This window comes from Cetorhinus maximus, chromosome 13 (assembly GCF_964194155.1).
Source record: "Cetorhinus maximus chromosome 13, sCetMax3.hap1.1, whole genome shotgun sequence".
Taxonomy (NCBI): Eukaryota; Metazoa; Chordata; class Chondrichthyes; order Lamniformes; family Cetorhinidae; genus Cetorhinus; species Cetorhinus maximus.
This window is the reverse complement of record NC_135891.1, coordinates 11,533,985-11,559,754: the sequence shown is the minus strand read 5'-3', so window position 1 is coordinate 11,559,754 and position 25,770 is coordinate 11,533,985. Positions and strand designations below refer to the sequence as shown.

The 25,770-nt window shown below is 42.7% G+C and overlaps 1 protein-coding gene across 1 annotated transcript in view; it reads left to right on the top strand.

Moving 5' to 3' along the window:
• LOC144688415 (src-like-adapter 2) overlaps positions 1–23,085 on the top strand; it is a 28,471-nt gene extending 5,386 nt beyond the window's left edge. The window contains exons 2-8 of the mRNA XM_078554915.1: positions 4,195–4,320; positions 7,902–8,004; positions 9,767–9,853; positions 10,758–10,861; positions 17,121–17,270; positions 18,115–18,244; positions 18,872–23,085. Of these exons, the coding sequence (XP_078411041.1) occupies positions 4,242–4,320; positions 7,902–8,004; positions 9,767–9,853; positions 10,758–10,861; positions 17,121–17,270; positions 18,115–18,244; positions 18,872–19,109 (891 nt within the window). The 5' untranslated portion in view covers positions 4,195–4,241 and the 3' untranslated portion in view covers positions 19,110–23,085. The remainder of the gene's footprint in view (positions 1–4,194; positions 4,321–7,901; positions 8,005–9,766; positions 9,854–10,757; positions 10,862–17,120; positions 17,271–18,114; positions 18,245–18,871) is intronic.
• The last annotated feature ends 2,685 nt before the right edge of the window (positions 23,086–25,770 follow it).

Sequence of the window (25,770 nt, the reverse complement as noted above, 5' to 3'; positions counted from 1 at the left end):
ATACCTATTTGACCAAGATTTTGGTCATCCATCCTAATATTTAGTTTGTGGCTCAATATCATATTTTATTTTCTAATGTTTTATTTTGTTTTATGAAGTTCTTTGGAATGCTTTATTACATTAAAATCTCTATATAAATATGTTGCTGTACTAACGCTATGATATCCACACTGGTTTAATAAATGACTCCATTTTGATGGACTGTATCCACCATTTTGCTCTCTGAGCTATTTATTTAAAACTTGCAGATTAAGTATTAATTATTGCACAGTTTGTTACAGAGTCTACAATCCTTTCTGGGGTATGTTATTTTACCGGCAAGCTTCAGTCCTGTGTTCCCGCTTCCCCTCATTCTGTACTTCACTAGTTACCAATCTGCACATATGTCTATGCCAGTCCATAAATGTGTGTGAGTGTGTGTGTCAATGTGCTTGCATGCACATAGGCATGCTTGTCTTTTATGTGACTTTGGGTCATGTATGGCCATCTTTCTATGTACCTATATCAGTCCTTATTTGTGTAACAATCCATTTGAGTGTGCAACTGTACATCACTTCATGTGTCTCGGTGTATACATATTAGCATATTCACGTATGTATGTTGCATGTCAGCCTCTTTCAGCTCAGTTTTTATTTGTATCCACTCTGTGACTCTCCACTGTCTTTCTACAGTGCTTGTGACTGGCTTCATATGGTTTGCACGTTGTTTCATAATAGTGTACATGGGCAGACTAAATCATTCACTAAGTACCAGTGAGAGCTTGCATTTCCATAGCGCATTCCACAACCTCAAAGGGCTTTACAACCAATGATATACAACAGTGATTATACTTCAAGAAGTAAGGTAGGGAACAGGGCAGCCAATTTGCGCACAGCAAGGTCTCACAATCATGACGTGATGATAATCAGATAAACTATTTAACACTGATGTTGGTTAAAAGATAAACATTGACTGGAAGACTGGGAAGAACACCTGTGTTCTTTTTCAAAATAGTGCCTTGGAATATTTTGTCTGTCTGAGAGGGCAAGCAGACCCCCGGTTTAATGTCTCATCTGAAAGATGGAACTTCAGACAATGTGCTGACCTTATACTGCACTGAGTATGAAATAAGGCAATTCCAATAAAACTTTGTTTCATGACATGTAATTTTAAAAATAATTTAAGAACAAAACAACTGAATTCACTAAGCAACCTTACCTATAGAAAGCAGCATACAAGCAACTTGGGGAGTCTTTCTTTACTTGTTTGGGGATTTGCACTGTTGCTTCACACATTCTTTACTTAACGATTCCAATGAAATTTAAAAAAGATAATAATAGCCATGAATTTCTAAATCTGTCAGCTGGTAGGATGAGCTGGCCACATCATCACAAGATGTTTTTGCAGAGTTTGAGACTAAGAAAAGATGTAAATGCAGATGACACCAAAGTAAGTGGGTAAGTAAGTTGCAAGGAAGAAATAAGAAATTTACAAATGGATATGGACAGGTTAGGCGACTGGGCCAAAATTTGGCAGATGGAGTTTAACGTGGATAAGTGTGAGGTTATCCATTTTGGTCGGAAGAATAAAAAGGCGACTTACTATTTAAATGGAGAGAAACTTCAGATTGCTTCAGTGCAGAGGGATCTGGGTGTCCTCGTGCATGAATCACTGAAAGCTAGTATGCGGGTACAGCAGGTAATAAGGAAGGCAAATGGAATTTTGGCATTTATTGCTAAAGGAATAGAGTATAAAAATCGGGAAGTGTTGTTGCAACTATACAAGGCATTGGTGAGACTGCACCTGGAGTACTGTGCACAGTCTTGGTCCCCTTACTTGAGGAAGGATGTAGTTGCACTGGAGGTGGTTCAGAGGAGGTTCACTAGATTGATTCTGGAAATGCGGGGCTTGTCTTATGAGGAGAGATTGAGCAGTTTAGGCCTATACTCACTAGAGTTTAGAAGGATGAGAGGAGATCTAATTGAGGTATATAAGATGCCAAAGGGGATAGACAAAGTAGACGTGGAGCGGATGTTTCCCCTTGTGGGGCATTCTAGAACGAGAGGCCATAGTTTTAGGCTAAGGGGTGGTAGATTTAAATCAGAGATGAGGAGGAATTACTTTTCTCAAAGGGTCGTGAATCTGTGGAATTCACTACCTCAGAGTGCAGTGGATGCCGGGACGCTGAATAAATTTAAGGAGGAGATAGGCAGATTTTTAAGTAGTAATGGGTTGAAAGATTATGGGGAGAGGGCGGGAAATTGAAGTTGAGGCCGAAATGAGATCAGCCATCATCGTATTGAATGGCGGGGCAGGCTCGAGGGGCTGAATTGCCTACTCCTGCTCCTAGTTCTTACGTAAAGTGCAAGAAATGGAAAACCACACAATACACAACCACATGACCCTAGTATTTGGTCTGGGCCAATTCAGCCCAATTTCCAAGGATACCTGGTGAGTAACTTTGTGCACGACACTATGTATTAACACAAACTATAATAATATCACAGAAGAGGAGATGTGAGCATTGGCAGATCTCCTCTGGCACTCCTTGGGATAAGTAAGTGGACAGGCTACTTTATCACCAGAAGTGGGTCCAATCAATTCTGCTGCTGCCATTGTATTTAAAGCGACCGTTTTCTCCAAGGCCGCAAAATCTAATTTCTGTAAGAAGGACACTTTAAAGTCCATTGGAGGTGCAGTTAATTAGGAAAGCCTCATGGCTGCACGTCAGAATGAACCAGACTTAAAATGATTGCTTTTCTTATTTCCATTACTTCTGATGCTTTGAAGTGCGAAAGACTCAAAATGTTTGAATTTTGTTTTTAGTTCAGTCTTTGGGATTTGAGTGCCGCTGGCTAGACCAGCATCTATTGTCCACCCCTTATTGGCCTTGAGAAGGTGGCGGTGAACCACCTTCTTGAACCGCTGCAGTCCCATGTGGGAGGCACCCACGGTTTCTGTAGCAGCTTCTTACAACTGAGTGCCATGCTAGGTTATTTCAGAGGGCAGTTAAGAGTCAACCACACTGCTGTGGGTCTAGCGTCACATGTGGCCCAGACCAGGTAAGGATGGCAAATTTCCTTCCCTAAAGGACTTTAATGAACTAGTTGGATTTTTAACAACAATCAGGAATTTTCATGATCATTTTTTAAACAGGAATAGCAATTTGTTCCAGATTTATTAACTGAATTGAATTTAAATTCCCCAGTTGCCAAGGTAGGAGTTGAACTCATGTCTCCAGTGCAGCGTCTGGGCCTCTAGATTACTCATCCAGTCATGTTACCATTAGCTACTGCACCCCTAGAATATGTAAATAGGTATAAATGCAAATTTAACTTAATAAGTATAGTGCATATACGCTGGTGAAAATGAGGTTAAATGTTTCCTATAAGTTTGTAAATTAAACCTTCGGTCACTTTTAAAATAAAAGCTGCCAAGAGAATTTTAAAAATGGGCCCACAAGTGAATTTAATTCCACTGACACAGAAAGATACAAGGGAAGCACAGCTTAGACTCTTGAAGATAGTAGGCAGCAGAAATAAGGCGTGTATGAATACTGCAGATGAGTTAATGGCAACATATTAAAATCAATAATTCACTGAATGATATTGATCACAGGTCCTTTCCAGAGGCTGTTTTGAGAAAGACTCCTGCTTGTTCTCTCAAGCTAAATAGCAGCACCAAGAGGCTTAGAAACAAATTAGTGGGCAGCAACTGTCACCCAGGATATTGTATGTAGCATAAAGAAGGGAAGATCAAGGAAAAACAGTATCATTTTGAAAAATCGGGGACTTTATCGATCCAATATCACCCTGACTTACTGCCACTCTTTCCCTTGTTTGGAATGCTTCAAGTTGCATGTCTCTCATACTTAGCATAGGAATGTCTACAGGGTGTGTGTGTGTGTGTGTATGTGTGTGTGTGTCCGGCTATCCACTTAAGTTTCTAGCCAATGATACCCCAGTATGTTGGTGGTGGGGCAATTCAACGATGGCAATGAAGTTGAATGTCAGGGGTGGGGGCTATCAGCTCCTGGTCATTGTTCTGTGATACTGGTCGAAGATCTATTTGTGAGGATGGGGTTGAAATCAGCGATCACCCTGTGTACCCTTACTGTCCGGGCTCTCACGCGTGCATTTAATGTGCATCAGAAGGATGCATTCAATGAGAAGCATTGAATCACGAGCACTCATCTGCTCTTCCTTCATTTTACAGCTTCTCCTATTTAAGACATTGAAAAACAGTTCACTGGCCTGGAAGTTATGGGCAGCCGACCAAGCAAGTCCAGGCATCAAACCATGGCAATGAATCAATCAAACCCAGTCAACCAGCTCTCGACAGGTAAGATGTACTTTTTGTTGGCAAGGGAAGGAAGGGGGTGGGGGTGGCGAGGGTAACTTTCCACAAGGTACCTCATCCTGGCCACTGCTCTGGAGGATTTTACATAGAATTACATGGAACGTACAGCACAGAAACAGGGCCCCTTATGGCAGTGCAGTCTCCAGATGTGATTGAGTGGACAATTGCCGCTCTGGCTGGGGATAATGGTGTCACTATATGCTGCTAACAACAAGAGCGCTGCCTTCAGATTTTCCAGTAACAGCCCCATATCGCCTTCCATACTCTGTCGGCCAGATCTGAAAAATTGCTGATGTGGCTCCCAGGCAATCAGCCCTCCGCTCGATGTGAGACCTGGGCCAGGTACCCCTAAAACACTCTAACCTCAACGAACAGGTATTCAGGAACCAGTGGAAAAAGCTGATGCAAATTTCTTTTTTGGCCCGAGTACGTCTTGAAATTTTCCACTGCGCTCCAGTTTAAGGCTGACACTCCCATATAGTCAAAGCAGAGTCAGCTGTGCCAGCCTGGCCCCTTCATTGTGTTCATTTGCAATGCAAAATGGTTGTTTTTAAGATGGATGATTCGAACACACCAATGAACCACAAATGAACTTGTCAACTTGATGAAGCTGTTTTTAAAAAAAAAGCATGCGGCATTATAAATAGAAGCACAGCGAGCAAAAATTATGTTAACATTTATGAATCATTGGTTAGGCCTCAGCTGGAGTAGTGTGTCCAATTCTATACACCGCACTTTAGAATGGATGTCAAGGCCCTGGAGAAAGAACATCTAGGTTTACTAGATTTACGGTACCACGGGCGAGAGACTTGGGTAGACAAGGGAAGTTGGGGCTAAAGCTTGGGGCAACCACCACAAAAGTGCAATGGGGAAAGGTGGCTGTCTAAGACCTTTCTGCCATAGTGCACTGAGGGGCTGTGAATTGTATAGGCCCCCTCGGGCTATACAGCTCACAATGAATGTTTGCATTGACTACTAATTGTATTATAATTGTATTGAAGCACCTCAGAGTGCAACATAATGTATGTTGATAACTCCAATACCATTGTCTGACTGTCTGTAATGACCATATTGAAATGACTGTAATATTCTTTGATTGTATTGAAGCACCTCGTGATCCATGTGTAAAAGTTGAATCTGATTGCACTTTTTGTGATGGCGATTTAGAAATGTTTTGTAATGTTCGCTCAGATATTTTATGAATAAAGTATATCTTTCAAAAAAAAAGTTGGGGTTACTCTCCTGAGAGCAAGAAGGTTATGGTGATATTTGATAGAGGTGCACAAAATTATGAGATTCTCTGAAAGAGTAGATAGGGAGAAACTGTTCCCACTGGCAGGAGGGTCGGTAACCATAGATCAGAGTAAAGGTAATTGGAAAAAAAAATCCAGGGGAAAGATGAGGTTTTTTTTTACTCAAAGTTGCTGTGAATGCAATGCCTGAAAGGGCTGTGGAAACAGAGAACTTTCAAAAGAGAATCAGATAAAAACTTGAAAAGAAAAATAACTTTGCAAGGTTACGTTGGAGTAATTGAATAACTCATTCTAAGAGCTGGCTTTGATGCAGTGGGATGAATGGCCTCCATCTGCATGATTTTATGATTCAGTATTTCTCTGTGCCAAACTCAATTTAAGTTGTTTCAACAAAACCAATGCAGGTACGTGTTTGTTTTATTAAGAGAGACAATGAGGTCTGCTAGGTACTAATGGCTCTTTTGTTACATGGGCACAAAGACTGTCGCTACTTATATAAAAGCAAAAAACTGCAGATGCTGGAAATCCAAAACAAAAATAAAAATACCTGGAAAAACTCAGCAGGTCTGACAGCATCTGCGGAGAGGAACACAGTTAACATTTTGAGTCCGTATGACTCTTCAACAGAACTGAGGAAAAATAGAAAAGAGGTGAAATATAAGCTGGTTTAAGAGGGGGGTGGGACAGGTAGAGTTACTTATACAGGGCCAAGCTGGTGGTGTATCAGTGATTGCACCAGGCTTACCCTAACCCAACACATATGCTAACCAGTGCCTCCCCACCACCGCCCCCCACAACTAACACCACTCTTCCTCCCTACCACCACCCACCCCCCCCACCCCCACCAAAGCCAACAGTGTCAGACTTTGTCTTTCAGAGCTCAGTTCATAATCATTAGTGTCACCTCCAAAGGTCAATTGGCTTTGGTTCCTGTGAGTAAAACTGTTTGTAAATTGTAATGGTAAGAAACCCAGTTGAGAAACTATCATGTTGACCGGCATATAGATCACCCCAGTATATAGGCCACAGCCTGGGGTAGATTGTGTAACTTTCGTCACCATGAAGTAAACTAGGAATAGAGGATCAGCCGCTTGCCTTTTAGCCATTCAGCCTTTCCAGGAAAGTGTGCCCATTTAGTTCTAGCTGGTAAAAGTCAAAATCTAACCTTTCAACTTGAGCCTTCCCCAGATCAAAATATCATTAACACCCATGCCCAGCTAGCATCATTGTAGGAGCACTGCAAAGACTGCAGCTGTGCAAGACGTAGGCCCATCGCTATCTTCTCAGGGCAACCAAAGGTGGGAAATAAATTGTGTGCATGCCGATGTTACCCACATCCTGAGAATAATTGAAAAAACATTGGTGAGATGACTGATAATAAGAAGAACTGAGAACTGAGAGTAGATAGGGAGAGCCCATTCTCGCTGCTTGGAGAGCCTAGGGCTGTAGGACATGGTAAAAAAATTACAGCCAGACCTTTCAGAAGTGAAGTTAAATAATGCCCTACACAAAAATGATGCTAGAAGCTTGGGACTCTCTCCTGCAAACGGCAGTAATACCAGATCAATTGTTAATTTTAGAATTGAGATTGATAGATTTTTTTTTGCACCAAAGGTATTATGGGCCAAGGAATGGTAAATGGAGTTAGGTCACAGATCTTCCTTGATCCCATTGAATAGCAGAAAAGGCACAAGGGGCTAAATTGCCTATACCTGGTCCTATGTTCCGATGATTAAAGACAATTTTTTTTTTTTGTTTTACGATTGTGTGGCCTACGTGCTCGTTATTGTGGTTATCAATACTTGTAGATGAGTGTAATTTTACTTCTGTAGACTGGAATTACGCCCATCAACGTACGAGATGTCTTTAACACCTCCATCTCTGCTGAGTCTCAAAACCGGCACCCCCGCTTTCTCGAAATACACAGATAGTTCAATGCAGTTGAACAGCTATACTTAACCTCCAGCCAAATATATAAACTCCAAGAAGGGTCTGGTTTCTTTCTAGCCATGACCTAAAGGTGAAAGTTAACACCAGAATTGCTGCACGTTATTAAGGATATTTGGTGCAAAATTATTGCTGGTGATATCAACAGGGAAATACTTAATGCAGTCATATGACAGAGATTTTATCCAAGCAAAGTGTTAGCTGCTTGTCTGAAGTCATTGTAGGCTCTCATGTGTGGAGAAGTAATGAGAAGCGATGGGGTGGCCATTTTGCTTTTTTGCAGTGGTTAATACCTTTATGCTAACCCTGACTTTACTTAAAAGAAAGGTTTCTAATGTTTTCAAAATTGTTTTCTTTTTCTAGACATTAGCAAAATTATGATGGTGGTGGCACTGTATAATTATCCATCGGCATCCAATTCTGAACCTGTTATTAGCGTGGGCGAGAGGCTGAATGTTATTAGCGAGTAAGTATTACCACATGTGAAGCTGCTATGGACCCGCTTTTACTGTGGGTTCGGCAATTAACCCTTTAGAACGTAGCTGAATGATTTTGTTGATGGGTTTTCCTGCGCTGTGTGAAGTCCCGAATGCGTATCCAGACAGGCCTCCAACCAGAAAGGCAAGAATCTACATGCATGGGCCACTCACCAATAAAATTTGTGGTGTGATCAAGGGCCTCCCTTCACTTTCCTGCCTCCGGCAGTGCATCTATATACAAACGTACGAATTAGGAGCAGGAGCAGGCCACTCAGCCCTTCTAGCCTGCTCCGCCATTCAATAAGATCATGGCTGATCTGACTGTAACCTCCTGCCTACCCCTAATAACCTTTCACCCATCTACCTCTGCCTGAAATATATTCAAGGACTCTGCTTCCACTGCCTTTTGAGGAAAGGGCTTCCAGAAGATGCCCTATCCTCTGAGAGAGATAAATTCTCATCTGTCTTAAATGGACGACCCCTTCATTTAAAACAGTGACCCCCTAATTCGAGATTCTCCCCCAAGAGGAAACATCCTTTCCACATCCACCCTGTCAAGACCCCGCAGGATCTTAAATATTTCAAAAGGTGGCTTCAAGAAAGAATTCACCTGGGAATCCTGTCAATCTGACCTTCCTGGAGCTCATCGGATTGAGGACGTGGTGTGGGATATTAGCAGCATCATAGTTACCACCCTTGAAGATTGTCTTGAGCTCTCCTGGAGCAATCCTGGGGAAATGTCTTGGGGGTATTCATTAAATTCTGAGCTTCCCCCTCGCCCCTCCCAATTTTCTTTAAACACTTGCCTTTATTGGCAATGGTGGGGGGCGGAAAGCTATTTGACTAATGGTTGAGAATAATCTAGTCGGGGTGATTAAGAATCTGTTTGCTTTACCATTGGATTGGGAAGGTGGTGTGCCACGACGATGGATGTATACAGTAAACAATGGCCGGAGCCTGGGGCTCTTGGTGGTGGGAGGCCATGTGACAACACCTCCAGGAATGCCGCCAACCTGAGTTGGCAACAAGGCATCAATGTATTCCGTTGTCAGCTATTTGAGGGACAACATTAATTGAAGGGTTTGCCAGGGGAAATGGGGGGGGAATTTCAAATGGTCATGGAACTGTATTCATTATTAACGTCACTTTGTCCAATCTCAATGTGAATATGGTCTGTGTCACTTAAGAGATAGAGTTCTTTTGTTCACTGAGTAATGAAAGCACAAACATGCATTCAATCCACAAATACTAAATCTTCCCTGTTTAATCATTACTAGAAGGACATTCTCAAATTATACTGCGGAGTGTTTCAGAAAGTATCCACTCTGGCTGTGTACTTGCACAGTTGAAACAACTAGCCAATTGAAAAATAAACAATTAATACACTCTCTGTAGTTACAATAAAAGTCTGCATGGAATGAAATATGAACACTGGCTGAAAGCTCATATGCAGACAAGCAATCCCTATATTTACACATCCAGAATTACCCCTTTTAGTATTTTGAATGTGTCTAAAGCCAGCTTCTAGTTAGAGGGAGTGCAACCTTTAGCATTTTTGTTAAATCCACGCACGGTACGATTTTAGTGAATTGCTTGCAGCATCTTCCACTGTTGCCTGTGGAAAACGAGCAGTGCTGACATTAGGAAAATCTGCAGCTGAAAAGGCTTTGAACTCCTGCTCCCAAAAACAGGCTGATCAAAACGCGAGTGAATTTCTGTTGACCGAGTTTCCTTTCTGTTAAATTGTAGGGAAGGTGATTGGTGGAAAGTAGTGTCCATGGCAACTGGCAAAGAATGTCACATCCCTTGCAACTATGTGACAAAAGTGTATCACAGGTAAAGAGGGCTCTTCAACTTTCATATATTCTAAACTGTAATTATGTTCGTACATTTGTGATGACTTTCTGATGAAAATTTCCATTTTGGGAACGGAAGCTGGTGGTTGGAGGAGTGAAAGACCTGGCCATTTAGAGGTCTCACTCCATTTTCCATTGCAGCATCCAATTTTTTTTTTTGCTTCCTTGAACTTTCACTTTCAAAATGTTGATTTTTTTTTTGCTCAATGGGTAGTGCTCTCATCTCAGTTAGAAGGTGTTGAGTTCTCCATCCACCCCAGAGATGTGAGCCAGTAATGTAGGCTGACGCTTAGTGCAGTACTGAGCGAGTGCTGCACTGTCAGAGGTACTGGCTTTTGAATAAGATGTAAAGCTGAAACCCTGTCGACTCTCTCATTTGTGGACGTACAACATTTTATGGTACTGAAGAGCAAGGGAATTCTCCCTGACGTCCTGGTCAATATTTAGCTTGCAACCAATATCACTAAAAGCAGATTATCTGGTCATTATCACATTGCTGGTTGTGAGACTCACGTGCAAATTGGCTGCTGCATTTCTTTGCAACAGTGGCTACACTTGAAAAGTGTTTAATTCACTGTAAAGCACTTTGAGACGTCCTGAAGTCATGAAAGACACTATATAAATGCAAGTCTTTCTATGTTACCACCTACTCGCTCTGTGCCTTCTTCAGCTGAGGTGATTGGGTGTGACAAGACACGTCCTGGTGGATGCTATTACATCATGTTTTCAGTGCTGTGCAGCAACAATATCGTGTACGAGTAGTGGGAAATTACAGAGTTGGCTGGGGACTGAATTAAACTGGCTGCGTCTCCCCTTTGTACCATCTCACTTTCTTTGTTCTTTCTTCTCCCCCCACCCCCCCCTCCTCCCCCTCCCACCCACAGGTGGCTGTTTGAAGGAATCAGCAGAGAGAAAGCAGAAGAGCTGCTATTGTTGCCCAGCAACAAGTCGGGGGCCTTCATGATCAGAGAAAGTCAGACCAGGAAAGGTAGGCAAAGGAAAAAAGAATGTCCATTCTGAGTCAGATGCAATCTTCAATTCCATTACTATTTTAATTCCATGAAACATAAGACACAGGAAATGGGAGGAGCGGTGTCATACAGCCCCTTCAACCTGCTCTGCCACCCAATAAGATCAGGGCTGATCCTTTACCTCATCTCTATTTTCCTACCTTATCCCCATGTTCCCCGATTCCCTTAGTGTCCAAAAACCTATAACTCTTTGTCTTGAATATACTCATTGACTGAGTATCCACAGCTCTCTAGGGAGAGAATTCCAAAGATTCAAAACCTACCGAGTGAAGAAAGTTCTCCTCATCTCAGTCGTAAATGGCCGACCCCCTTATCGGGAGAAACAAATAGCTTTCCTGAGTGGATTTGAGTGATAACACAATCGATCATTTGGTTATGGTATTGGTTGCAGTCAAGCCCTGACCTCATTCATGGTATCAGTCCCAGGCATGGTGAAAATGTGGCAATTAACCTGGTGCGAGCACTAACGTATGTTGCTTATTTCATTCCATGTGTTCTCTGCCCAAAGGCTGGTCCTTGGCTCATTGTCTGCTGATGCTTCCTGAAGCTATCTTCTTGGCAGCTTTAGTCAGTGGTGATTTGCTATTGCAAGAAGTCTTGCTACAATTTTACAGGGTTTTGGTGAGGCCGCATGTGGAGTACTGTGTAGTTTTGGTCTCCATATTTAAGAAAGGATATACTTGCATTGGAAGCAGTACAGCGAAGGTTCACAAAATTGGTCCCTGGGATGAGGGGGTTGTCTCATGATGAGAGGGGGGGAAGGTGATGTTATAGTTGCATTGTCACTGGATTTGGGGTAATCCAGAGACCCAGGGTAATGCTCTGGGGACCGGAGTTCGAATCCCACCACGGCAGATGGTGGAATTTGAATCCAATAAAAAAAAAATCTGGAATTTAAAGTCTAATGATGACCATTGCCAATTGTCATAAAAACCCATCTGGTTCACTAATGTTCATTAGGGAAGGAAATGCCCTTACTTGGTCTGGCCTATACGTGACTCCAGACCCAGAGCAATATGGTTGACTCTTAATTGGGCAATAAATGTTGGCTGAGCCTGCAACGCCCACATCCCATGAACGAATAATATAAAAAAAAAGGGCCTATACTCTCTAGAGTTTAGAAGAATGAGAGGCAATCTCGTTCTGAAGGGACTTGATGCTGAGAGATTGTTTTTGCTGGTCAGGGAATCTAAAACACAGGGGCGCAGTGTCAGGATAAGGGGCAATTATTTAAGACTGAGATAGAAATTACTTTACTCAAAGGGTGGTGAATCTTTGGAATTCTCTACCTTAGAGGGTTTGGGGAAGCTCAGTTGCTGAATACACTTACGGCTGGGATAGATGGATTTTGTTGTCTCGGAGAATTAAGGGATATTGGAACGGATGGGAAAATGGAGCTGAAGCCCAAGATCAGCCATGATTGTATTGAATGGCGGAGCAGGCTTGACGGGCCATATGGTCTACTCCTGCTCCTATTTCTTGATGTTCTGCTATTAGGGCCAGGGCAAGGAGGCAGGTCCCAATTCTACCTCAGCAGGAATGGGAATTATTCTGAACCGCACACAAGTCAACAGAGCTAACTGGCCCCCATGTTGTTTATGGCATGTGGAAATATTTGGCAAAAGATGTAAATGCCAACAGGGTTGTGAGTATTTATCCTACGAGACAGGAGTGTTGTGTTTAGAGTAAAGCAGGGCGGTAGAGGCAGAAATGTGGTGTCACTGATGTCTGTCAGTACAGGCCCAGTATCCTATGTGTATGAAACACATCTGTAAGTTTTTACAAACTGATGCAGTCACCAAGCTACTAGCCTCAACTTTTGAAGATTTCAATCTGTAAAGCAAAACTCCGAGTAGAAATGAGTGGGGGGTGGGGATGTCAACTCTTTCATGTCAGGTAAAAAAGATCTGCAAAATGACTGCCAGAGAAACATTATCCGGAGCTATTTATTTATTTATTCCATGCTTATGATTATTACCAATTGCATTTATTTTTTAAATCCCTCAGCAGTAAATTAATCAGAACTAGAAAACTAGTAGGTACCAAAAGGTAGAAGTGAACAACTATTATCATGACATCTGTAAAATATTAAAACTCACTCATTAAAAATATCTCTAATTGATTAGAGTCATAGTCATAGAGTTATCCAGCACAGAAACAGGCCCTTCAGCCCATTGTGTCTGTGCCAGCCATCAAGCACCTATCTATTCTAATCCCATTTTCCAGCACTTAGCCCACAGCCCTGTGTGCTGTGGTGTTTCAAGTGCTCATCTAAATACTACTTAAATGTTGTGAGGGTTCCTTCCTCTAGGACCACCTCGGACAATGTGTTCCAGATTCCGACCGCCCTCTGGGTGAAAAAAAAATTCCTCAAATCCCCTCTAAACCTCCTGCCTCTTACCTTAAATTCATGCCCCCTGGTTATTGACACCTCCGCTAAGGGGAAAAGTTTCTTCCTTATTCCTACCCCATCTATGCCCCTCATAATTTTGTATACCTCTATCAGGTCCCTCCCCCCCGCCCCCCACCCCCACCCCCACCTCCCAGCCTTCTCTTCTCTAAGGAAGACAACCCTAGCCTATCCAGTCTCTTTTCATAGCTGAAACGTTCCAGCCCAGGCAACAACCTGGTGAATCTCCTTTGCACCCTCTCCAATGCAATCACATCCTTCCTATAGTGTGGCAACCAGAACTGCACACAGTACTCCAGCTGTGGCCTAACTTGCATTTTATACAGCTCCTACGCAACCTCCCTGCTCTTATATTCTATGCCTTGGCTAATAAAGGCAAGTATCCCATATACCTTCTTAAACACCTTATCTACCTGTGCTGTTGCCTTCAGGGATCTATGAACATGTACGCCAAGGTCCCTCTGATCCTCTGCACTTCCTAGGGTCCTACCATTCATTGTGTATTCCCTTACCTTGTTAGTCCTCCCAAAATGCATCACCTCACACTTCTCAGGATTAAATTCCATTTGCCACTGCTCTGCCCATCTTACCAGCCCATTTATATCTCCATTTCTGCTTCTAAAAATTCTTGCAAGTCAATTCCTAGACTTTAATATTCATTTATGTTTTCTGCACACTTCAAAAGACATTATTGAATTGATCAGCAAGACCTTAGTAATAATCAGAACAAAGTTCTTTGTCAGCTGTGGCTCAGCTGGTAGAACTCTTATCTCCGCACTAGCAGTTTGTGGGTTCAATTCTCACAATCAAGACTTGAGCAGAAAAGTCAAGTCTGTCAGACCAGTGCAGTGCTGGGGGATGCTGCACCATCACAGGAGGAGATATTAAAACAAACCCCCATCTGCCTTCTCTGGCGTATGTAAAAAATCCTCTGGCACTATTTCAGAGAAGAGCAGGGGAGTTATTCCTGGCGTCCTGGCCAATATTTATCCCTCAATCAGTATCACTAAAACTGATTATTTGGTCATTATCACATTGCTGTTAGTAGGAGCTTGCTGTACATAAATTGGCTACTGCATTTCCTACCTTACAACAGTGACTACAGCTCAAAAATACAACTGTAAAGTGGTGTGAGCATTTTGTGGTTGCGAAAGGAGCTATATAAATGCAAGTCTTTCTTTGTTAGAGTTGTACCGAGCTTCAGTGATAATTACAACAGGGTTGTACCAAACAGTACTATTATTTCAAAATGAAATAACAGATGGAAATTCATACCACATGCAGGGATATCTTTTAGGTCTCAACACTTAGTATTAATACAGAAATTGTTTGAAATGATCTTTTAGATGATGCCCTGAATAACTAGTAAAGGCCCGAACCAGCAGTAAGATCAGCTGATGGAAATAAGTTGCATGTGAAGCCGGCTGTGAGTTAATCATGTCGAGCTGATGTTGTGGTCAGCCTCACTGTGAAGATATTTATCACACTTCATTATTACCTGTAAGCAAGTATGCTGCTGAATTGGTCACAAATTAGTTTAAATTGTTACTCTATTGAAATGAAGAACTCCAGAGTTACACACTGAGCAATCCTTACCCTGCTGAATAAACAGTTACACAGTTACACAGTGAGCAATCCTTACCCTGCTGAATAAACAGTTACACAGTTACACAGTGAGCAATCCTTACCCTGCTGAATTAATAGCTCCACAGTTACACAGTGAGCAATCCTTACCCTGCTGAATAAACAGTTACAGTGAGTAATCCTTACCCTGCTGAATTAATAGCTCCACAGTTACACAGTGAGCAATCCTTACCCTGCTGAATAAACAGTTACAGTGAGTAATCCTTACCCTGCTGAATTAATAGCTCCACAGTTACACAGTGAGCAATCCTTACCCTGCTGAATTAAAAGCTCCACACTTATACACAGTGAATAACTCTTACCCTGCCGTAACTAATCCTTAGAGGACACTAGTAACCTCATTCACTGTATAGCTTTACAAAGTTTCTATTTATTCAGCAACATAAGGATTAAAACGTTAACAATTGTCAGATTATTTGTTAAAATAATTCAATCCAGTTGTAGTGAGTTCAAATTGTTACCCCTGGAAGCATTGTAAAATCATAACTGTAATGCTATTAAAAGATTTTAAACTAATTAAGAATCAACAACATAGAACTCAGGAAGTCTTTAAGTCTTGTCTGTAAATTGAAGCGTGAAGATGTTCTCTCCGCCCTCCCCACCACCGCCCGCCCACCTCCTCCAGAGATAATAAAGAAAGGAAACCAGATAGAAGTTCTTTACTGTGAAAGCCGGTTTCTAGGTGCTTATCAGTATTGAGAGGCTGCACCTGTGAGACCTCACTCCACCAAACAGGTGGCACCGTGCGTAAACCATGAAACTCCGAGCTGGTGACAGGAAACTGCTTCTTCAGACCCCCTTGTGTAGTCAGCCCCTCTCGACTTCAGATGCATGCTATCGAGTGCCACAACATTTACCCTCTCAAAGCATCTGAGAGAAACCCGTTAACCCTTCAGCTGCTGCAGCAGGATTACCACATTATTTCAATGTCTGGGGAAGAAGGCACATTACTGAAAGTGGGTCATATGCAAATAAAAATTTTGCATTTATATTGTGTCCTGGCACAGCCTCAGGGCTTCCAAAAGCACTTTACACCCAACTAAAGTGTTTGTTTGAAGTTGTTGTTACCGTCTTCTGAATGATCAGGAAATGGATGACGGAAAGTGAATTATGCCTTGGCTTTCCCCCCCTCCCTGCTATCGCTTTGCAAGAAACCTTTCAAAAGACTGACTTAAAGTCAGAGGAGGATATTTCTTACTGTGCCACAGAAATTAAGCACAATTTGTTTCCAGCTAGGACAGGAACTTCCACAAAGAAACTGCTTTAGCCAGAGAGTGGTGAATCCATGGAATTCATTGCCACAGAAGGCTGTGGAGCCCAGGTCATTGAATGTACTTAAGACTGGGATAGATAGGTTCTTGATTGGTAAGGGGATCAAAGGTTACAGGGAGAAGGCGGGAGAATGGGGTTGAAAAACTTATCTGCCATGATTTAATGGCGGAGCAGACTCGATGGGCCGAATGGCCTAATTTCTGCTCCTATGTCTTATGGTCTTATGGTCTTATCACCGCACCCCCACACTCATATCAGGGTACAACTCACAAGCAACTTCCAGACGGTGGCTTGTTAGATGGTGAGAGTGCCCATATCATTGGGATATTGGAATGTAAGGACCAAATTAGATGACAGTGTTTGTTTGGATCAGTGCGAGCACTGTTGCTTCTCTGTCAGAATGCTGTGCATTCAAGGCTTGAACACAATAGGCTCAATTGTGCAGTTCTGATGCAATGCTGCATTGTTGGAGGTACTGCCTTTTGGAGAGAATTGTTAAACCAATGCTCTGAAATGCCTGTTCAGTTGGATTGGCACAGAAAGAAGCCCTGCCTAAGATTTATCCTTCAACCAGCCCCAATCCTAAAATCCAACAACAAAGGAGACCATTCAGCCCAAATGGGCCCACTCCACCCCCTATCCCCCTGGATGTGCAAATTCCCCTTTTTTAAGTACATATCCCGTTTGGAAAGTTGTTACTAAATTGCTTCCACCATCCTTCCAGGCAGTGCATTCCAGATCGTAACAAAGCATTGCAAAAAAAAAATCCTTACCTCCCCTGGTTCTTTTTCCAATTACGGATTGAGGATTGGGGAAAGGAATATTGTGGAGGTTCTGCTCATTGCTTTCCCACAGCTCTGAATGTTGATGTTCTCCTCTTGTTTCTGCAGGTTCCTATTCATTGTCTATTCGACGATCCAACAACGCTTCATGGGATTCCATCAAACACTACCGCATTAATCGCTTGCCCAATGGCTGGTTCTACATTTCCCCTCGACTCACTGTCCCATCTCTGCATGACATGGTGGATTATTACTCAGGTACATCTCACAGCAGCTCTCAGCCTCTTGCATTGTGTCACCCAAGAGTTTTCATCAGGCTAGCTTCTACTGACAACAGGAAAAATGAAAAAAAAACCTTTACAGGCCTTTTAAATCGACACCAAAACTTTTTTTCTCATTCCTTATTTTATTCCTTCACTGCTGCTCAACAGAGGGCATGATTAACAAGTTCATGGCAATATCATTGGATCTAAGTTGGTTCCAATTCACACACCAGACCATGCTTTCTTCTTCTGCAATGCCTTTTATTTCCCCCTTTTCTATTGTGAATGATGGCATTACACAGTGCAATAAATTATTCAAAAGGTAGGGTTCTTTTCTTTGAACATTAGAGCCAGTTTGGTGTCACATTGAAGAAGAAAAGTCAGTGCAGGGGTAGGACCTTGTTTTGCTTTTTGTATCGTGTGTGACATCCCAGCCGTAGAGGGCAGATCCAGCGGTGATGACTGGGCAAACACAGCCCCAACAATATGCCTTATCGCCAACCTCAGGGAAGCCCCAGTCGGAGATTTCCATTTCCAACAGCACCCCTCCTTTTTTTATCTCTGGGCAAGGGGATGCCAATGTAGATCAGCGAAGATATGGGTGGTGGTTGAACAGGACTTGGTACAATTTAGGGTTTGGCAGCAGAGTTATGGATGAGCTGAAGCTTATGGAGAGTTCAAGGTTGGGAGGGAAAATATGAAAATGCCTGTCCGTTGGACAAGACATTATTCATTTAGTCTTTTCTTCAGACGGTCAGGAAAGTCACATGGATTTACATCTGAAGTTGGCCATGCCTTTCTGCATCTTGCTGACCTTACATTCTCTCTGTCCTCTGCAGAATCTGGTGAGGGACTGTGCTGTACCTTGAAGGAACCATGTCACATTCAGGGGCCTCCTGTTGCCCAGGGCCAACACCCGGACCCAGTCGTGGTGCAGAAGCCTCAGTTGAACTGGAACGAGGTGGACAGGTATGAAGCACGCCAACCGTTTACATCAACAATGTCAATCTCCAACATGCATCGCACTTAAAGAGAGACAACTCCGAGCACACCAAAGGAAAAGAGCTAGCAAGCTGTTGGAAGGGTTCGTGGTTGGGGTGGGGGGGTGGTGGTTGTTTGGGGGTGGGGGGGGGAGTGGAGGAGGGTTGGGGGGGAGAGAAGATACAGTCAAATAGTTTCTCAAAAATTTTCAAAAACAAATTGGAGAATGAGCTGGGAGAGAAATCTAGAGGCCAAGGTCATCGGAGGGAGGTGAAAGAGGGATGGAAGTGTGCAATTTTATGTAGGAATTGTGAATAAGAGAATTTATGGGTAAGGGAGGGCTGAAGTAGAAACTCAATCCTCAGGTGATGAAGGCACGGAGTTGGACTTTTCCAATGCTGAAGGAGAGATTTCTTTATCCAGTCCCATGGTCAAAGTGCCCCTTATCTTATTTCTTAAGAGTTGGTCACCCTAGTGGAAAGTGCCCATACAATCTGAACAAGTACACGGCTCCAGGGTGCATTATGACCTATTTCTTCCCTGAGGCCCAAACACCACCTGTGATGCTCTTACCCTGCTGGAGAGCTCATTGTTCAACCCCTTTCTCTCTTTCAGCTCTGTTTTGATCAACGACAACAAGGATTCGGGAGAGGAGTCGCCCGTCAGCACAGGTCTGCGGGAAGCCATCAACTCTTACTTGTTCATGACAGAGGAGATGGGGCTGGACGATATGAATGACAAAAAGACTCGTTTGAAAATGCTGCAAGCCCGATTACAGAGTAGCCAGCGGCATGCTAACCTCAACATGATGGGGACTCTCAGCCACCTAAATTTCAACTCAGATGGATTTTAACCCCAAACAAAAGAATGGAGGGATCGTTGCTGGGGACTTCACTTTAAGTTATTTACTACAGTTATTATTCTGGTGCAGTTGAGCTGCACTTTGTTACTTTCTGTTTTCTTAAATGTTAAAATGAATGGGGCACTGTAATCTGTCGTCTTGCAGGCTGGAGGAAGGCTTGAAACAGGTTACTCTGGTTAGACATAGTCCTAGGCGTTCCATCACATGACCTCCTGGCCCGACTCACTCAAACAGCTCCCTTTTGCCCCATCTCCAATATTCTTTATACTTCATAAATAAAAATGTTCAAGGGAATTGAAAATCAAAGCATTTTTAAAAAAATGTGTCTATAGTTTTCAACCAGGGGTGTTGTTTGCAGCAACATTCAGGAGATTAATCTCTAATTCCTGGTGACTCCAGGGCAACCTTGGCCAATCTAACTCTTGGGCTCATTGTGCTAACACAGAATATTTACGGAGTCTGCTGAGGTAAGGAAGACATTAACTTCTCTTTGAGAACTATCTTACTCTGCTTCAGCTTGCCATGAGGTCTAAAAATGAAAGCAAGATCATGAGGTCACTTCCTGTGATGATGTATACTGTCTCATTAGCATATCAGTTTTCATTAACCCGTTAGACTACATCTCCCCCAAGTCTCTGATTTTTACCTATTAAAGTACAGAGAGTTGGAACCCGAGGTTGAAATGATTTACCGGCTGTTTGGAGTGATTCCTTTGTTTGAGATTGTATGGACTGTGGTTCCTGCCACACTTTGTCTATCACTCTTGCTGTCCCTTAGGTTAGAACACAGCTGACTTTCTGCTACACGGACGTTATGATTCCAGAACACTTTTAAAAAGGTTTCCTGTTTGCTTCCTTCTACTCCTGAAGGAGGTTGGGGCAGAATTTCACCTGCCACTTGAGTAACTTTTGTGCAGGTGTGAGCCCAGACACTGAGTGGTGGAGGACTATTTGATAGTGAGTGCATCTTAGTCCAGACCAATTCTATCCTTACCCAGCACTGAATATAAATCGGGGGGCAGCCTGAGTTTCCTCTAGCCAAGGGATTTCTCAGGCCACCTGAAGCACTCTGACCACCGTATATACAATATAAGATTCATGTACGACTCTGAGGGGGCTTGACAGGGTAGATGCTGAGAGAATGTTTCCTCGCATAGGGGAAATCTAGAACTAAAGGGCATACTTTAAAGTTAATGGGTCTTCCATTTAAGACAGAGATGAGGAGGAATTTATTCTCTATGAGCGGTTAGTCTTTGGAGTTCTGTTCCAAAGAGAGGAGTGGAGGCTGGGTCATTGAATATATTCAAGGCTGAGTTCAACGGATTTCTGATTGACAAGGGAGTCAAGGTTTATGGGGGCAGGCAAGAGAATGGAGTTAAGGCCACAGTCAGATCAGCCATGATCTTATTGAATGGCAGAGCAGGCTCGATGGGTCGGATGACCTATTCCTGCTCCAGTGTCTTATATTCTGATGATCATCCAGGATGGAATTTGTTAACTCAGTACAGGCTGCAGAATCTGACCTGGAACCTTGCTGGTCTTTATAGCTTGGTGACACGCCCCATGGACCCCCACCATCGCTGATTTTACATCCTGCCCCAATTTTACTTTAGATTGTAGTCAACGCAGAGCAATAGTAGGTTGGTGTGAAACCTGCATTCCATGTGATCCCATGAGATTCCCACCCAGCAAGTTTGGTTAAAACTCTCCCACTACCATTTCAAAAATAAGTTATCTTTGCACTGAAATCTTGTTGTGAAGATTTTTCTTTTTAAAAGCTAAAGCAAGATTTATTTTTCTTGCTGGCGCTTTTGAACCTTGGGTCTTACAACAATAACAACAGCAACTTATATAATATGCCTTTAACGTAATGAAAGACCCCAAGCTGTTTTACAAGTGCATTATAACACAAAGTACCACACTGAGTCCCCATAAGGAGACATTAGGTCTGTTGACCAAAAGCTTGGTTAAAGAAGTAAGTTTTAAGCAGTGTCTTAAAGGTGGAAGGTGAGAGGGGGAGAGGTTTAGGGAGGGAATTCCAGATCTCGGGATCCAGGCAGCTGAAGACACAGCTATCAATGGTGGAACGATTGAAATTGGAGATGCTCAAGAGGCCAGAATTAGATGAGTGCTGATATATCAGAGGGTTTGGCACTGGAGGAGGTTACAGTGATAGTGAGAGGCCAGGCCATGGAGAGATTTGAAAACAAAGATGAGAATTTCAAGATCAAGGCATTGCTTGACTGGGAGCATAAAATTATATCGCGTCTCCAGCATAAATACAGGTCATCGGACCCAACTGGTCCATGGCGATGTTTATGCTCCACTTAAGCCTCCTCTCCCCCTTCAACTAATGCTATCAACATATCCTCCTCTTCCTTCCTCATCATGTCTTTATCTAGCTTCCCCTTTAGATGCATCTATGCTATTCGTGTCAATTATTCCATGCAGTAGATAATTTCACATTCTAACCACTCTCTGGGTAAAACATTTCTTCTGAATTCCCTATTGGATTCAAGCGTCACCATGTGATTTTTAATTTTCAAATTTTTAATTTGAATTAAAAATCAAATTCATGTCAGCATTGAACCATTGAGTGTGTCATCAAATGTTATCAGGGAAAGCAATAAGCAATTACAGTATCACCAGTTCTTAGTAACTAATTTCATTTAGTGGTAACAGAGTTAGGAAATATAGTTGTGTGTCAGCCCCTAGGATCAAATTGTAACTTTGAATACAAAATGGCAAAGTAAGCTTAAAAGCAACTTTATGCCCCTTTGTGTTTTCAGTGAGTCACATGTAGAGCTAGCAGGATCTAGTTCACAGGAACTCACAGGACACGGGAGTCACGGATTGGAAGATTCCTCCTGCACTGGTCTTTCATAATATTCCATCCTGCCCCTGGGAACAGCGTGAGCTTTAACATTAAAGCAGTGCTACAGCAATGTCAGTGTGCAATACCACGATGGCTAATCAGAGCTCAAATCAGGCCGCAATGGAAATTGTAACGCAGTCTAAATCTGGCGCTGTGAGAAAGAGTTGAATCACTTCCAACTTGCACGGAACCATAGCTGCTGAATGTGTAATTCACAGGCTTCAAACCATCACATCCGAGCTCTAGAGGAATTGCTAAAGACCTGAACTCCATTTAGGGTTGCCAACTCCAGTTGGATGTATTCCTGTAGGTTTCATCACATGACCTCCCACCTTCAGCCACCCCACTCAGGCAAGCATTTTTTTCAAATCTAATATTTTAGCAACTAAGGAACAGTAACAAAATTTTAAATGCACTTGGTATTTTTCACCAGCGTTGTACACAGCAATGTCCCAGGAGGTTCATCTTTGATTCCTAGAGACGCCAGGGTAATCCTAGAGGGTTGGTAACCCTAAAGCCACAGGTGTTCTATGCTTTGACTGGGGATTCCAGGTGATTGGAATCAGTAGGGGGTGTTGCTCATTTGGGATTACAGGGCTTTTGGGACGGCACTCCCAGGGGACCCTACACAAGAAATCACAGCCCACAATATCTACATCCTTGTGTTTTCTTAAAAAAGTGCCCCCTATGAGCAGCACTCTACACTGGGAGTGTCCTATCTAGAATGAACCCTAATATCCACCAGTTACGAATGGCAAGTGGTTTCAAACATCGGAAGTGGTATAGTCCATTGGAATGATGTGCAAATGGAATGAACAGCAAATGGTCTAGCCCATTGGAATTTTGTTTTGGTGGGAGTGAAAAGGGGCGGTTTGTTTTCTTGGAATTCAATGCTCGGAACAGAAATGTGTTCTGCTCCAGTGAAACAAGAAATCAAAACGTGAAAACTTTGCCTAAAATGCTGTGTTGAGCAGTACAGCGTTTAAGATGATTCTGTATAATTTATTTGACAAATTCAGCGGTCACATTGTAAAAATATTTTTTGACTTATTTTGTTATTATTGCTATTGTGAATAAATCAAACTTTGTAATAAAGTCACTGCATCGCATGTCATTTATTGTTTCGCAGTTTCAGTAAGGAGCTCTAAACCACACTTAAAGGGCCAGATGAACATAATTAAATTTTCTGCACTCATTCGCCTGTAAATCAACCCTTTCAATAGCACGCTGCAATCTCCGTTTCGCTTTGTAACATCTATTAAATGTAATGCCTACTTGATTTTTAAAAATCGAAATCTTTATGCAAAGTTAGAAAGGTCTTGGATTTATATAGCACCTTTCATGACCTCGGCATGTCCCAAAGTGCTTTACAACCAATAAGGCACTTTTGAAGTGTAGTCATTGTTGCAATGTAGGAAATGCTGCAGTTGTGTGCACTTGTGCACAGCAAGATCCCTTAAGCAATAATTTAATGAAAACCAGATCATCTGTATTTAAGTGATATTGGTTGAGGGATGAATAACAGTCAGAACGCTGGCAGGGATTGCCTTGTTTTCCTTCGAAATAGTGCCATGGGATTGTTAGGGTCAGCTAAGAGGGAGGGACCCACGGTTTAACAGTTCATCCAAAAAGGCATCATGTCCAACAGTGCCATGTTCTCTCAGTGCTGGCACTGGAGTGCCAGCCTTCATGACATGTTCAAGGGATTCGAATCCAGGACCTTCTGACTCAGGGACAAGGGGGTTCTTACTGAACCAAGGCTGACATCTCAAGTGCACATATAATCTCTGCAGCTGCTAAAAATAAGCTCTATCACTTACCAGCAGTGATATTTTGGCCTTAATTTTCTGCCTTATTCCCATGAGGATGTCTGCCTACACTTGCTAGCCTATTGTTGCCAACTAGGGCATAGGCAGGTCTCTGATAGCGGTTGTTCTTCAAGTATGAAATGAGATTCTGGGCATTGATAGGATATTCAAGTATGGATAATGTGGCAGTCGAGTCTGATTGTTCCCTTACCCAACACCCAAGGACTTTCAAGCAGCGGTCACTGGCTTGTGATCAGGAAAAGAACCCCAAGCTGAGTTATCACCTCTTTAGAAGCCTCAGATTAGCTGAGATAACTACAGTTGCCAAAGGGCTGTGTCTTTCGTACTTACTTAAGAAAGGACATAATTGTACTAGAAGCAGTTCAGGGAAGGTTCACTTGACTGTTTCCTGGGATGAAGGGTTGCCTTATGAAGAAAGGTTGAGCAGGTTGGGCCTACACCCATTGGAGCTTAGAAGAATGAGAGGTGACCTTATTGAAACATATAAAATCTTCAGGGGCCTTGACAGGATGTATGCTAAGAGGATATTTCCCCTTGTGGGGAGTCTAGAACTAAGGGGACACAGTTTAAAAATTAGGGGTCTCCCATTTAAAACTGAGATGAGAGTTTTTTTCTCTCAGAGGCTGTGGAGTTCTCTTCCCCGGAGAGCAGTGGAGGCTGGGTCATTGAATATATTCAAGGCTGAATTAGACAGATTTTTGACTGACAAAGGAGTCAAGAGTTATGGGGAGCAGACAGGAAAGTGGAGGTAAGTCCACAATCAGATCAGCCATGGTCTTATTGAATGATGGAGCAGGCTTGAGGAGCTGAATGGCCTACTCCCACTTCTAGTTTTTGTGTTCTTGTGTAGTGAGCCCTCAGGTCCATTTATCTGTTTCATGTGGTCAATGCCTGATGACCGGTGGAAGTAAAACGAGAACATTTCAGAGTGGATAAATGAGAACCCAAGGGCTTTACAACAGCAACTTACATTTCCCTCCATGTAGCAAAACGCCTCATGGTATTTCAGAGCAGCGGGTACCAAACAAAATTTAACAATACAGGGTGAATTTAGGTCAGGCTTTGTCAGGAATTTTGCCGGATGTTCCATCTCAGTGTGCAATATTTTGTTTACCAGACGTCATTCGCTCACATGTACAAAATATCTTTTGTAATCACCTTACAGATCCGCAATATCCCATGTGAAGAGGAACCTGGTAGTTTCATCATAAATGTGGAAATACAGTATAGGAAACATTTCCACCATTGTAACATCCCACACATGTGACGAGCCCCAGCTTTCATAATTGATGATTATGTGATTTCTCCCCCTCCCCTACACATAGTTTGCTCTGAAATCAGACTGGATGCTGAAAGGTTACAGCCACAAGCAGAGCTTGTGGGTGGAAATTTGTGAAACGCGACAAAAATAGATGATTAATCAGCACTTAAAGGAGAATATCGCATTGAATGTTCCACTCGACCGTGTGAAGGATAACATTGATAATGAATTAAATACTTCTGCCCTTTGAACACACTGCATCAACATTAAAATCTATTAGGTCAGACCAAAGGACTAGACACTTCAAATTACGTGGAACTCGTGCAATGCAGAATTTTACATTCCGCGGGCAGGCATGCGCCCGACCCACTGGGGCATAAAATAGCGCAAGATGAAGTGGGGCGAGCACCCTGGCATCATTGCTCCCTCGTGTGATATTTCGTTGGGGAGGACGCGTGCGGTAGTCAGAAGCCTGCCCGCCAACAATTAAGCGGGCAATTAAGCCCATTAACGGCGCAATTGTCTGCGATTTTTCGTGGCCCGTCCAACCTTACAGTTGGCGGACAGACCAATCAGCCAGGCGGCCTTTACATTTTTCATGAAACCTCATCCAAAGGGCGGGATGAAATCTCCGTTAGGAAACGAGATAAAAAGAAATATCTGGGGGCAGCATTTTAATGAGGTCTGG